Source organism: Amaranthus tricolor, chromosome 15, assembly GCF_026212465.1.
Source record: "Amaranthus tricolor cultivar Red isolate AtriRed21 chromosome 15, ASM2621246v1, whole genome shotgun sequence".
Classification (NCBI taxonomy): domain Eukaryota; kingdom Viridiplantae; phylum Streptophyta; class Magnoliopsida; order Caryophyllales; family Amaranthaceae; genus Amaranthus; species Amaranthus tricolor.
The window spans coordinates 10,280,536-10,296,413 of record NC_080061.1 but is presented as its reverse complement, the minus strand read 5'-3'; the positions used below and the strand labels follow the sequence as shown (position 1 = coordinate 10,296,413).

The following is a 15,878-nucleotide window of genomic DNA, read 5'->3' as shown; positions in this document are numbered from 1 at the left end:
GTAAACAGTTTACGTTTTCCCCCAACATACTTAACATTATTACTAGTTGATCGAATTGAACCATTCCAAAAGCATACAACGGTGACACGAAATGAAGCCATTTCTACAACAACACATAAAAAATCAACATCACCATCAACTTCATAAATATATGTCCACTATACGTTTTACATTCAACTAATAATTCTGGAACAAACTTTTAAAAGTGAGGATCAATGTAAATAACAACTACATTTGACATAATCGTAGAGCTCAAGTGTAAATGCCCACTACACATGACATACATTTTAAATTCACCACCAAATGAAAAAATTTATAATAAAAACGAACCTCAATTAGCTGTAGATCAAGAAGAATTACGTAATTGGAAGCTTGTCAACCTACATTAATGTGAAAATTGATTAAAACACAACAAACCCTAATTTTTCGAATATTGAAAAAAAAACCAAAAAAAATTACCTTAGATCGATCTAAGAAGACTACAGCACTAATTACTGGTACAAACTTGAAACTTGATGACCTTAGTTGAAGGAATGAAGATCCTTACAAGGTTGGAATGAAGAAGGAGAAAGTAGAGAATTGCGGGAGAAAAGTAAATCGCGAAATGAAGTGAGGAAGAAGAAGGATTCTGGAAAATTATAAAGCTATAAGTCGCTGTTACTAACAGCGACTTTCAACTTTTTATTTATTTTTTTTTTCCCTTAAGTCGCTGTTACTAACAGCGACTTACCCGAGGCTAGGCTTGGACGTACGGAAGCTTATTTTGGGACATAAGTTTATCCCAATCTTATACTTGGAATTAAAATGCTAATTAATCTTATTTATTTCAATCTTTCTTCACTTGACAGAAAAATTACTTTTTATGGGAATAAGTTCCTTTGTAAAACGTTGGATAAAATAACAATTAACACAAGAATTTCAAGTTACCAAGGGTACCATAATAAATAAATTCCTATTAATTGTAGGAATCAACTTGGCTTGAAATTTTAAATTCCTATGTTAGTTGCTAACTTAACACAATTTATTTTGATAATTTCTTAAAAGTTTAAATTCCTAAACTATTTGCGGCCTGTTTAGTTGTTGATATCAAATGATGGTAAAGAAAGTAGTATAACATTTCATGAAATGTACCGTGTTATTCTCATGATAATGAAACTTTAATTATAAAAATATTTTTTTATTCACAATTTTCTATTACCACCTAATACTACATTTTTATATGATAATACAATAGAATAATTTTATAAAGAAAAAGAGATGATATAACTGTTTAACAGTAAATTAATTTAACTTGTCAAAAAATTTTCCTATAAATATTATCATAGTTTTCTGTTAGCCTTACCACAATGGCACCATTTAATAAATATTTCCAAACATAACATTAGTTTTAACTACCTTTTAGTTTATACTTTCTCCATTCCATTATACTTGCTATATTTGACTTTTTACGCAATTCAATGTGTTATTTTTTTAATCATTTATATATTAAACTATCCATATCTAAAGATTATAAAAAGTTAATATTATAAAAACATGTCATAAGACGATTCAAACAAGATTCCACTTGACTATATTTTTATTTACACATTAAAAAAAATTGATGTAATCAAACTGACTTACAAGATGCTTTTACAAGCCAAAATTTGACACATACTACTATGATTCTTGGAAAATTAAGATAATTGAAATTGTATTCATTTTGGTTGAAGGATAACCGATAAGCACAAAATTTTAAATAAAGAAGTCCATGAAATCTAAGGTACCTCCAATATCTTCCATCGTCTGATTCTGTATAACTCGATGATGATTCATCGAAAGACGAGTGATCTTCTAAGTCGCTCCACGACATTTTCTTTTCATGACGCACAAGCAAATAGTCTAAAAAACAAAACCGAAAACTTGGTTAAAGAGTTCATAAATATTGTTACTTGTAAGTTGTACTGATAGTTTTTGGAGCAAAGGAGACGAACAAGTCAAAAATAAAAAAAAAAATTACATTCTACCTCAGAATATATTTTTTTAATCATTTAACTCAATCCTTAAATTTAAAGTTGTGCACTAAGTCCATATAGACTAATCAATCTTCTGTAACATTTGTTAAACAATCACTTAAAAATTACTTCCCCAAACTTATTAAGACTAAACTTAACTTACTAAGACTTGACTGAGGTTAGTAACTATTTAGTGAAAGTGCGAGTAAAAAATGTTTTAGCACTGAACAACCGCAGCTTATTCTAACATAGATAAGGCTGTGAACAAGTCCTTGGATAGTCAAGTAACTATTTCTAATTAGGGGGGCAAGAGAGGGAGGGGAATTCATTTTTCTCTAGTGAGTATCAAACCCTTTTCGCAAGAGTGGAAGGGAAACTAGGTTGATTCATGATTCTCGACTAATAAGGCAGTTAGCCAGTTATAAGGATAGCACAAGCAAGCCCTTAATAAACAGTTCCTGTTAAATTAGTCTGGTTTTGAGCGATCCCAAACACAAGGAAACTACGCACAAGGTAAATAATTTTCTTTCCAAATATGACGTTAAGTATAACATTTACAGTGCTATTGACTACTACTAGCAAGTAGCAACATTGCCTAGTAAAGCAAGTAGATGAGCAAAGGGAAAAGGACAGCTTGTACCATACCATTGTAGGAAATTTGGATATAACTGATGCAGACACCTTCACTTTAATTATTTCATCATCTCGGAATATTCTCAATCTTTTACTCTTCTGCAATATTAGAAACAACCTAACAATGAGAGCAAATAATTTGGGCATCAGCAAAATTTGTACTTGTAAAACTTGGTCATCAGCTTTATATTGTCTCTACTTATGTCACATGTGCTAAACTAACACATGGACCCAATATATTTGAGACATTCATTTGGAACGGTTTCTTTCTCTTCCACTCTTTTCATTAAAGTAAGAATAGCAAAATTACTTTCAATTTTGTCCTATCTATTCAGCAACAAACCGAAAACAAGTAGAAGAAAAAAACCTGCACTTCATTAGCAATTAGAATGACTATGAAAGCCAGCACCACATGTCATTTGAGGATGTTTACTAGTAACTAATCACTCTTGAAGTTTGCAAAGCGATAACCCTTTTTTTTTATTTATCTCGTTTCTCTAATTCGGTTTAATTAACATATTCAAAGTTCAATGGAATTGTTGTTTTTCAATAACACGGTTTGGATAGAGAGAAATGGTGAGAAAGGAGAGAGATTTAGAAGGATGGATGATACAAATTTTTTAAAAAATACAATCTCTCCTGTAGTGGAAAGATTCAGAGGGAAAACACTCATTTTCCTTTCCCTTCCCTTCCCTTCCCTTCTAAACAAACAAGATGCACTCTCCTTCCTTATCCCTTCCCTTCCGTTCCCTTCCCCTTCCCTGCCTTTCTTTTCTCTCCTAATTTTCTATCCAAACATAGTGTAAGGGAGCACTAGATAAGCAAGTTCTTGATAATATTCAGACATCTAAATGTTACCTTTTTGGTTTTTGAGATTGCAATTTCACTTTAGATCACCTTTTCAGCTTCCTCAATGCTTCCAGGAATTCCTATATCCAATCTCATGGTTGGTGCATATAGTTCAGGAATTGCAGCTCCAGCTTGTACACACAATTCTACCACGGCAGGTGCCTGACCATAAAAGCTACGAAGTTCTCTCTTCATTGGACGACCATTGATATCAGGAACATGCCACACATATCTTGGGGGTATCAAGTCATCAAGAACTGCCCTCTGCCAGCCATGCTGCCCATTTCGTTGCTGATGCTTGTGAGCTCCACAGTTCTGCGCCTTGTGCCCGGAAGAACCCACATGCACCTCAGGGCAATACCCACAAACCCTAACTGGGTACATTTTCATCAACTTGTTGGCTCCTTGTCTCATCCTGTCCCATGCTTGGAGAGTTTCTTCAGCAAGTAAGACAATTTCCTCTGTACTAGATGCTGGTACTATTTCTGATTCAGGTATTTCTGATAAAATTGGAAGTGTGGGGCTTTCTGGATCAGGATCTGGCAGCTCACTTTCATCTGCATCAATAAATTCATTTTTCCCAATACGAATAATGGCTTTCCTCCGTCTCTTTGCAGGGTATTCCGGAAGATTAACTCCAGCTTGAATGCAAAGCTCAACTACAGCAGGAATTCGGGGAATCGAAAATCTTTCGTCATGAGCAATACGTTTCCTCAGACGATCATACAAATGATAAGCATCCGGCTCGACCAAAATGTCTTCCACCACAGCAGCTCCCCAGTCGTGAAGACCATGCCGACTCGATGTTCCTGGGCCCCTACAAGACTTGAATGGGTGCCCTACAGGTCCCACATGGATCTCATTGCAGTACCTGCTCGACCAAGAACAATTAATTACAAAATAACAAACATCACTTCGATTCATTGAACAGAACATGATTTCATAAGATACTCCTTTTATTTTCTTTTTATGGGCAGTGAAGAAGGTGGGCACAGTTTGCATTCAGATTCTATCTCAGCAAATGCTTAACCAACCAAGAAACCTATATAGCCTAGTTCAACTGATGCAGAACAAATAGTTGTACTATAGCTCGATCTTAACATTCAACAAGCAACTGTTAGTTTCTCTGTTTCTGTACAACTGCAGAAGTACAAAATCCAAGTAAAACCATAAGTTAAGATAAGTTTTCAAACTTTTTTGTCAGGAAACCATCAGGTGTTAAGACTAAGAATTAAAGATATGTATTATATCTAAATAAAGACAACCAGATGACGAACATCAGAATTTTTTCTAGAATGTATCATGGAAGTGCAAGCAACAGTGAATAGATGGTGTTCATGAACTCTTATCAAGTTGGACTCCTAAAGATGTCAAGGAAAATCAAGGGTTACAGTTGAACCACTGAAAATAACAGTCCAAAAGCATATCAGATTGACATCACTAGACAAAATTTAGCAGCGTGAGCAGATACTTATAGATACTAAATTATAAAGTAAAGAAATATTTGCAAATTACGATCTTAAAGTTTAGACATTTTGTGAATAGTCTCAATATTTTTTTTTTACAAATTATGACCACCAAAGTATCGATGTCTACGGCGTTCAGGCCAAATCACAGGATTCCGACCATTTTAAGGTTCGTAAATTATTCTAAACTAAATAAAGTTTAAAAAGATATCTTACTTGCAAGCATGGACGTTGACAACCTTCAAAAGCTTTTTCAGATTGTTTATCAATAATATCCTCGCATTTAGGACATCATAAGCAACTGGTATCAGGCTCTTAACCAACAATCCATTTCTAGGTGGTGGCACAGGTCTCCTACGCTGGCCTCTGCTATTTTTTAATCTTTCTCTGGCTGCTCGCCTCAGCTCTACTATAGGTACTGGAAAAGGTTTCTTTTCCTTCCTAGAGTAATATTTTGGCAAATCCGCATTTTGGGGATAATCATTGTTAACAACCAAAGGAGAAGTACGACTAGAAGTTTGCGGCAAAACTCTATATTTCAACAAAAACTTGGATAGATTACCACATACCTACAGATAAGATAAGACATTACACAATGGTTAGCCCAGAAATCTGCAGCTAGCTTCGTGTAATGGATACTAGTAGACATTCGAATTTCAGACTGCAAAGCAAGAGTGCCACAATATTAATATAAAGATTACTGTAGTAAAGACTGCCCCGGGTTGTTCTAATGATTACAGCTACCAATCATAGGTTATGATAGAATGAAAACAAGGTAATGATACATATAACAATTACAATAAAACACTGCCTCGGGTTGTTTTTAAGTGTAATACAATCATTAGAGCATGGTAATTATCAAAGCAAGAGTGCCACGATATCGAAATCTGCCACAATGGGATCAATCGAAGAAGCAAAGAAATGAATTACAATAAAAAGATACCGAAAAATCTGCCATTCATGTTCTAGCATCCTCCTTTGTACCTTAAAATAAATCCAAAACCTAAACCATAGAACAAGGCGTGACGGCCTCTGTAAATAAAAGTCCATGCTGTATCGACATAAATCAGACACAGGCCAAAAACAAGAGAAATCAAATTAAGGGAGAAAACAAACATTAAAAGGCAGCTTTTCTCTCCAAAAATTCTGTTCCCAGGGGCAAAATTGAGACACTAGTAGAAACTCGAGCATCCACACACATTTTGACTCAAACCAATTTGCTATACAGCAAGATATCTGATTTCTGAGACAAATGCCACGACCTTTTTCCCAGGAAGAATCATATCTAGATACCACATTCCTAAACCCTAAACCTCATTCAGCCATTTGACAACACATTCAGGTTCAACTCACAAGACAATCTTTCACATCACTGACAACACTCCACAAAAAATGTCTTATTCAATCTTATGTAACAAATCAAAAACTGTGGATATCAGCATACTAGTTGGTTCCGAGTAGCTGAAGAAGATAATTAGAAGGTGAGAGAGAGATAGAGAACAAAAAAAAAGTTATAAAAAGAAAACAGGACACGGAGGAGGGTCATCAGATTATTGTTGAGTATTTTGAATGAGAGATAGAGAACACTTTTTCCTTGGTAATCCATGGAAGCATGGTTTTCACCTTGCTTCTTGTATTGGTAAATTAATCATTGATATTATGTAATTCCTGTATTATTCAATCACTATGATAATCATCTTTGTTTATATTACATCCTTCGTCAGTTCATTACATCTTACTTGTAGAAGCAACAATTACTTAAGAGGCAGAGATAATAGTGAAGGTAATCAGTTCACCAACAGAACTAAGAACCTCCCATCCACTGTCTCCTTAAATTCCGCTACATAATTGGATCTCAAAAACATTTCCGAACTCTGAATTCATCATAGAGTAGAGCCAAACTAAGACCATAAGAAAACAACTTTCAACTCAAAACCCAAGACCAAACCAAAAAGGAGAATAGCTAATTTTTGCTAGAGACGTTTAGAGTAGATACTGATCTTCAAATCTGAAACCACCTCAAAGATCTAAAAGAAACCTTTTGAGATTGTCAAAGTCAGCTTCCTTAAATTAAAATAGGATTATCAACATTGTGAATGGGACACCATGACTTCGCTCCTCACTGGAAAGAGAATAACCCTCAATTAAACTGTAGAAAACTCTCCTATCCAACAATCTCCTAGAACATCAAAACTGAAGTGAAAGGAAAGGCCTACTAGGTGAAATCCTTGAGTGGAAGTGAACCAAATTTCTAAGGATACCATTCAATTTTTTTAAACAAATATCATTACGCTTCCATCAAACCAGATATATCTTTTTTAAGAACATCAATAAAATCCCAACTCACACTATAAAAAGGCTACTCAAAAACTAGCTCGAAAACCACCCCAAAAATTACTTTCTGTTGCGCCTCATCTGAAGTCTCGTTTCAGAAAGTGGGTACCTAACTTCCAATGAATGATCTCTCCAATGCCACATCTTCCTTGAGACCATCTTGATCAGAAATCAGAGGTCAACAACATAAAAACTTTGATTTTGTGATCAGAATGGCAAAACTTACGTAACCTATCACCATTTAAAAAACCCCCACGCCCCACCCCCACCCCACCCCCTGAATCAAAACTGCATACTAAACAGAAGCCAAGCTTAAGAAGTGACCCCTCGTCATGGACTAGAGGATTTGATATCTCCACAACAATTTACGCTTACCAGCATACAGATAAATTTTTCTTTTCAATGTGAGTGAGGCTACAGACAATGTTACCAAAATTGCTACTCCCACCAGCATAATATGAGACAAGAGAATTAAGGTCAAGTTGCCCTTTTTGGGCAGATTGTGAATTCAAAAGGCGAATTACTCGCTCCGTCCCACTCAATTTGTGCCATTTTTATTTTAGTCTGTCCCAATGATTTTTTCTCATTTCTAGTTTGGAACATGACCCCACCACTTTAACCCACCATAACCAAGTCTTTGATTTTTGTGCCATTTGCAAATAGGGAAAAATGACTTGCATGAAGGAATAGGTAACGATTCTAGATAACAGGCTATGGCAATTCCATCCAATAAAACAGTGAAGAGATATGGGTCAACGGGATTTGTTATGCAAGCATAGGAGTAAGCATAACACATATAACCAAAAAGGGTAAATCGTACCTTCAAATGGTCAATAAATCCAAATTTAGAGTAGACATTGAGCTTCACAAACTCTGATTTTCTGATATAAGAAACATTGGGTAGAGTATGCAAAAGGCATGCTTGTAAACAAGAAGTCCCTGTCAAACCAAACGGATCTTTACAATGCACGAAATATTCACTGAATAAAAAGCTGCGATATTGCCAATTTCAATATGAAGGTAGAAGCTAGATTAGAAAATACAGGCACATAAAGATCTTTTTATCTAGTGGTGGATCCAAACATTATATTGAGTAGGTTCAAAAAGTCAAAAGTCAATAAAAAAAGTCAATATTGTATAAATGAAAATTTTGTACTTAGTAACGTACACAATTTCATTTGTAAATTTATATCCAACTGCCATAAATAAATAAGATGAATATATAAAGCTTAGAAATAGCAAACAGTTGTTCGCCTAAGAATTACTAGTATAAGTTTGGGCCAAATTTTTTCTAAAAATAATAGCAATTTATATTTGCTTATAAACCATAAGCTATCTCATACAAAAAAACATAGCTTATTATACATTTTCACTCATTCAAATTGATTAATATACTAATTTCAATTTTGGATACTTTTTATGTCAACTAGTTTAAATACAAAAGCCTTAATTTATTTTTCTTTTACTATACATAGAAAATACATAAATTTATAAAGAGATCGAGGAGTCAAGTGGGGTCAAATGACCCCATAAGACAATAGGTGCCTCCACCCCTATCCTTATCCAAGGATGTGATGAAACAAGCAACGACAACCATATAAACTACTAAAATAGCTAAAAAGCTCAAGTTGTAAGGACGAAAATGAGATATAGAACAAAAACTAAAGTTGAATGTAAGATGAAAACAAGATAATAGTGCGTGATCTAATGAAGGTTTTATGCTTGGCAAGGGACTTGGAAGACTGAGATGCAGGTTGAGGAGTAAAGCACGATGAATTTGACACTCCTCAAAGTATTTTTTTACAAACTTGGGAAGCATTATGGAGAATAAGTAAATGAATCAGTGTGATTTTGATCCATCATAAGTTCAAAAATAATAAAAAGTAAACAGGTACCTCCAATAACCCGAGTCACCAAACTTGGCTGGAGAGTCCCCAAAGGCATCACCAGAGAATGCACTGTGTTAAAACAATTACCATAAAAGTAAGAGGAAAGGCTTTGCAATAGAAGGACAACATTTATCATAGTATACAACCATTTCCATCAGCATAAAAACTTAATTCAAAATTAACTTTGTTAGTCAAGTACTGTTACATTCCAAGATATGTGTAAACACAAAATCAAGAGATAAAGACAAAGCTACTAGTTCAAAGTAAAAGCTTTTTACTAGAGGTGGTTTAGCTCTTAACAATAGTGATTGATAGACAATAATGGCTGCATGTCCAACACACTTCTAATTCATCAACAAATTCCTACACATGTTAGGAGGCTCCACTAGGTTGTAGACTAAAAGATAATAAACTTCAGCTGTACATTTTCTCACTTTGATACAATTACAATCATGAACGAGCGTTACTTTTATTTATTTTTCATTCAACGGCCAATTTCACATTAAAGTTCTAAAAAAAGTCACGTATCACATGATGTAGTAAATCAGACAACTAATTGATTCACCAAAATGCACACACTTTTTGAATTCTTCTCTCACTAACAAATGAGACATTGCTACCCTAAAACTCCCTTATAAATGAAACTTCATGGAAGAAGTCAACAACTTGTTTTTCTAAACCCCTCAATCCCATTCTATAGCGAAAAAAGAGCACCGACATTATAAGGTATTCAAGAATAGATTGTTTGGCGTCAATACCAACCGATATTATAGTGGAGACATTCACAAAGCCGAAGATAGTTGAACCCTCTAGAGCATACAAACTCCCGTTCATCTTCCCCTTCATCACAACTGACCCTCTAATGACTTTCATCACTCCATCTTGACAACTAATCCTACAACCATTCTTGTCCAAGGTACCCAATGAGATCAAATTTTTCTTTAACCCAGGAACATGCCTAGCATCGACCAAAGTCCTCACCATACCATCTAACATCTTCATTTGAACACTCACAACACCAACAACCTTGCAAGTTGCATTGTTGGATGTCATATGGAAGTCTTTGTTGGATGTCATATGGAAGGAACACCCGGAGTTTGCAATAGTTGCAAGTCTTGTTCTTGTTCGGTACTCTAGACTTGGACCTACTTTTTCCCTTGTTACCATTACCATATGTAGAACCCTTTTCATTAGTTCTACCCCTCACAAACAAGCCATCATTTGAGGTGCTAGACGATTTACTTGACAATTGGGTATCAATCACGTCCCTTTGAGTCAATGCATTTTTTACATCATCACTACTCAAATTATCTCCACCATAGAGCAAGGTTTCCCTAAAATGCTTGTAAGATTGTGGCAATGAACACAACAAATATATAGTCAAATTTTCATCATCAAGTTTTACATCAATATTTTGTGAATCCATGATGATATAATAAAATTCATAAAGGTGAGGTTTTAAGGGTTTACCTTCCTCCAAACGAAGATCGTAGAGTCTACTATTCAAAAGTAGCAGGTCAGTTACACTCTTGCCAAGTAAAGAGACTCCAACTTCTCCCATATCCCCTTAGAGGTGACCTCCTTCAAAACTTCTCTCTAAACTTCATTTGAAAGAGAAAGTTGAATAGCCGACAATACCTTTGTATCCATCTCTTCCCATTTTCCTTCACTCAATCCAATGGGTTTCTTCTCTTCACTATCAAGAGCCTTATGCACCCCATTTTGTATCAACATTGCTTTCATTTTGACTTGCCACAAACCAAAATTTACACTCCTATCGAACTTTTCAATGTCTAGCTTCATTGAAGACATGTTTCAACAAGTTTACACTCTCAAACACTCCCAAACACCACCAAATACCTTAGGCTTTGATACCAATTGAAATAAGAAGCGCTATAGGGATAAAGATTCAATCTTTATCCCTACAACACCCAAGAACAATGGTAGGGGTGTAATGTGTAAAGAAACAAACACTTATATGAACTAGGATGAAAAACAATAAGAAATAATGCAATAAACAAAGACAGAAAGATTTACGAGGTTCACCCAATGTAGGCTACGTCCTCGATGGTGGTTAGCTTAATTGTATTAAAGAGAATTACAATGGAGTTCTCAAAGAACTCTAAAGATGGAGAGTATTACAATCGGTCGAGCAAGCTGAGGTCTTGGTCGAGCAGCTTGGTCAAACTGCTACTGATCTTCAGAAGTCTTGTTGCTATTGTTGCTGCCTGCTCTAGACTTCACTTGGAGTCTTCTCATTTCCCATACTAACATATCATGGCTCATCACATACACACACACTAACCACGCATTGAAAATCATCCCAATCACATGTCATTGGTGCACTCAAAGTCACACCAACTCCAACATCTTTCTAATAATGGAAATGGGGACGACAAGGGTTTAGAAGTTGATTTTCGTAAACAAGGAACTAATATTTGCAGATATTGTAAAAGTAGGAATTGATTTGATAAAACAGAAAAAAAATTAAATTAAATTAAATTAAATTAAATTAAATTAAAATTATGTGTAATGATCAAACTAAATGGCTTAGTTTTTTTTTTGAAATGCTGAATGGCTTAGTTAAAACACAAAGTAACTCATTATCTATTAAAAAAACAGTTACTCTTGTGAGCAATCGTCTCTCGGTGAGACGACCGCAAAATAAGGAGATCATATGCTAGTAATTGTATTAGTAGGCTTTTTAGCCCATGTATGAAAAGCATCTCACGAAGAGACTATTTTTCACAAGAATTTGTGTAAAAAAATAAGGGTGAAAGTTCGGTCTACAGTTTGGACTTTTATCAAAACCTAATCAGACCATATTTAATTCGATTTTCAATTTTTCAGTCCAAATCCAAACCTAATCTATTTTTAAACCGAACTGCAATTTAATATATCAAACCGAACCCAAACCGCCTAGACCGAATTTGTAAGCGAAAATGTTGTAGACCGAATTTTCGCTTCGAACCGAATCAAGTAAAGGTCAAATTTTTTGTTTTTGAATTATTTTTGATTAAACTAAAGGGTAACACTAAAGAGTAAAGAGTAACACTGAACAAGAACAAAAAATCAAAAACAAATAATACTGAACAACAGTAACACTGAACAAAGAATCAAAACCAAATAAGGTACTGATTTTTTGTTTATGAATTTGCTTCGATTGTGCTTCAATTAAAGGTCTGAATTTCATCATGATTATCTTGCTTCAATCAAACTAAAGAGTAACACCAAACAAGAACAATAAACAAAAAAACATAGATAAAACTATCATCTCAATTATATGTTTTTCATTTGTTTTCCAATTACACTAAAGAGAAATACAAAACAAGAACAAATAATCGAAAAAACAGAAAACAACACTGATTAACCTAAAAAAATTAAAAAAAAACGTTGAAAGAATGAAAATTACTAAATGAGAACAAAAACAAGATCAAAACAATGAAGATGAAACATAAGAACAAAGAAAAACTAAATGAAAAACTTAATTTCAATCGAAGAAAACAAACTAAACAACAAATAAAAAATCAATGGACTAACCTTGAAGAGTAGATGGACTACCAAAGTTGAAGATGAAGATGAAGAAAATACAAGATGAATGAGGAAGGATACGGGCTTCCGGCGCTAGAATTATGCGGAATATTGAATAAGGTTAGGGTCTTAGGGAAGAGAGAATGAAAGGGGATCAGGGGATGAAGACAGGAATGAGTAGGGGAATACGGCGTTGGGTGAGAAATAATTAGCACAATTTCTTATTTGGGACCGTCTCTACAAGGGACTTTTCGAGTTTGGGTCGGCGTAAATTTTAAATTTAAAAACAAAAATTATCAATGATACTTTAAGTTTTTGCATTTTATTAATAGTATTTTTAAGTTTTTTTAATTATTAATAATATTTTTTGTTATTGAGCGTTTTACAACCGTAAATGATGTCCCCTCGGGTTAAGAATTGGGGCCTCACAATCAGTAGCTAATATGCATTTTTCTCATGTCTTTTTTAGTTCGTGGTTTGATATTTTGGTGTCTTAGGCGTAGAGGAACCATACCAATCCATCCCGAACTTGGTGGTTGAACTCTACTGCGGTGACAATAACTTCCTTTTTTTAGTTTTAATTTTAACAAAAACCAACGAGTCACACACTAAGCATAGCAATTATATCAAAAGGCAAATTTTATTTTTATTAAACATTATGGGATTAAAAATTGGAATTGACTGAATGGAAAAAAGAATCAAAAAGAGTTGTCATTTTTTTGTTCCATCGTTCCATCGAAACCTTTTTTAATTTTTTCGTCCAAAACCGTTAACTTTTCTTTTACTTTTTTATGTTTTAAATATGTTGGGTTATTCCCTCCCACTTGGAGGAAGGCCCAATTAATATATTAATTATGGGTTTAATAATAATGGGCTAATAATTATAATATTATTTATTAATTAAAAGAAAAAAAAAAGTGGAAAACTATAAATACCAAGAATAGGGCAGCAGCATATTGGCATTGCAATTAAAACACATATACACGCACAAATCAGAAACTGCGGCAGAGAAAGAAAAAGGTGCGACGCGAGTTTTTCGGCGATCCGATCGAAGGCCATTCGTACTCTGTTTTTCGTCAAATTTTGACATGGTGTTCCTGTCTACCCAACCTACATATTCAACGGTTGGATTGTCGTTTTGTGCATTGTAAGTGGGTAATTTGTATTTTGCCCTAATTTTACCCTAATTGTTATTTTACCACTTTTAAGTGATGTTTTAGGGTTGTTTGGTGTTTGTATTACCTCTAGTATTGTCTAGAGAGGATTTTGGTTGTACCCATTAATTTTATTGGTGATTAGTGGAAGAGTGTGGTACCACTTACGGTCCCGTGGTTTTTTCCCGCATTGGGTTTTCCACGTAAATATCGTGTGTGTGCTTTATATTCGCATTTTTACTTGATTGTGCTTGATTGTGGGATTATTATTGTTTGTTTGATTGGATTGGTTATTTTTGCTCATCTAACAACACAAAGGGAGAAAGTGTGTGTATTATATCGCCACTTTTCTCAACATAGTGGTATCAAGAGCTTGGTTTATATTTTCTTGGATGATACTCTTGTGTTGGTTTATGATGGATGATAAATCTAGTATGCACGGTATGATTTATTTGGACTCTGCCAATTACGCTGTGTGGAAAACTAAGATGGAAGATATTCTTTATGTGAAAGATTTGTATGAACCAATCTTAAATGAGTCTATGCCCACTGGTCAAGATAGAAGTAAATGGAAAATTTTGAATCGGAAAGCGGTAGGAACCATTAGACAATTTGTCGATGTTAGTGTGCTCCAACATATTTCCAATGACACGAATGCTTATGAATTGTGGATGAAACTTGAGGCTATGTATGAGAGGAAGAACACCTTAAGTAAAGCGTCATTGATGAGAAAATTGGTAAAGTTAGAATTTCACGATGGTAATAGCATGGTAGTACATTTAAATGATTTTCAAGGTTTGATTAATCAATTGTCTGCAGTGAAAATGTCCTTAGATGATGAGTTGCAGGCACTATTACTACTTTCCTCATTGCCAGAGAGTTGGGACACACTATTTGTATCACTTAGCAATTCTACTCCTGATGGTAAGTTGACAATGGAGAGTGTCAAAGCTAGTCTACTGAATGAAGAGACTAGGAGAAAGGAGATGGGTTCCTCCAATCATTCTGAAGCTCATTATGTTGCACAAGAGTCTAATAGGGGAAGAAGCAAAAATCGACCTTCTCGAGGTAGAGACAATTCCAGAGACAAGTCTAAATCCAAGGGTAGAATTATTTGTCATTACTGCGACAAGCCGGGACATATTAAGAGGTTCTGCAGAAAGATGAAAAGAGACAAGTCAAAAGATAGAAAGGGTGATTCATCTGAGTCGAAGTCTGAAGAGAAAAATACTACAGCTCTAGCAATCAGTGATGATGATTTGCTCTTCATTGGTGATAAAGAGTGTTTGAATGTAGCTGGTGATGACTGCAATTGGGTGATTGATTCGGGTGCTTCGTATCATCTTACTTCGCATCAAGACTATTTCTCGTCCTACACTAGTGGTGATTTTGGTAGTGTTATAATGGGGAATGATGGGTCATCCAAGGTTGTCGGCAAAGGCACTATTTACTTGGAGAGTTCCACCGGTTGTAAGCTGATTTTGAGAAATGTTAGACACGTTCCTGATATCAGATTGAATCTCATTTCTATGGGTAGACTTGATGAAGAGGGTTACTTCAGCCACTTCAATGATGGTAAGTGGAAGCTCTGCAAGGGGAATCTCATAGCAGCCCGAGGTAAGAAGCAAGGTTCTCTTTATATGATGCAAGCGAAGGTTTGCGCGGGTGAGGTAAATGTTGCAGATGAATGTTCTAGTGAGTTATGGCATAAGAGACTTGGCCATATGAGTGAGAAAGGTATGCAGATGCTCTCTGAGAAGCAATATCTCCCTGATGTCTCAGGTATGTCCCTTAGATCCTGTTTTGATTGTTTAGCTGGTAAACAACATAGGGTTGCTTTTCATTCTCGCCCCCCATCTAGGAGAAAGTATCCTCTTGATCTTGTCCACACTGATGTATGTTCTATGGATGCTAAATCCCATAGTGGTGCTCTTTACTTTGTTTCTTTTATTGATGATTATTCTCGAAAAGTGTGGGTTACTGTGTTGAAAACCAAGGATCAGGTACTTTCTGCTTTCAAAGAGTTTCAGG

At 35.0% G+C, this 15,878-nt stretch overlaps 1 protein-coding gene across 6 annotated transcripts; it reads right to left on the bottom strand.

The window, feature by feature from the left end:
* Positions 1 to 149: 149 nt before the first annotated feature.
* LOC130801952 (APO protein 2, chloroplastic) lies at positions 150 to 12,913 on the bottom strand. Of its 6 annotated transcripts, none has more exons than XM_057665926.1 (8): positions 12,703 to 12,899; positions 9,169 to 9,231; positions 8,094 to 8,212; positions 5,156 to 5,508; positions 3,483 to 4,344; positions 2,637 to 2,723; positions 1,764 to 1,878; positions 150 to 380 (listed from the first exon to the last, which is right to left on the bottom strand). In XM_057665926.1, the coding sequence occupies exons 2-5, from the start codon at positions 9,215 to 9,217 to the stop codon at positions 3,513 to 3,515; spliced, it is 1,353 nt and encodes a 450-aa protein (XP_057521909.1). In that variant the 5' UTR covers positions 9,218 to 9,231; positions 12,703 to 12,899; the 3' UTR covers positions 150 to 380; positions 1,764 to 1,878; positions 2,637 to 2,723; positions 3,483 to 3,512. The 6 variants fall into 6 exon arrangements, with proteins under 6 accessions (XP_057521909.1, XP_057521912.1, XP_057521910.1 ...); XM_057665929.1 differs by lacking the exon at positions 150 to 380 and adding an exon at positions 5,509 to 5,600 and having other exon boundaries at positions 1,511 to 1,878; positions 5,156 to 5,380; positions 12,703 to 12,900; XM_057665927.1 differs by lacking the exon at positions 150 to 380 and adding an exon at positions 11,305 to 11,536 and having other exon boundaries at positions 1,511 to 1,878.
* Between the last annotated feature and the right edge of the window lie 2,965 nt (positions 12,914 to 15,878).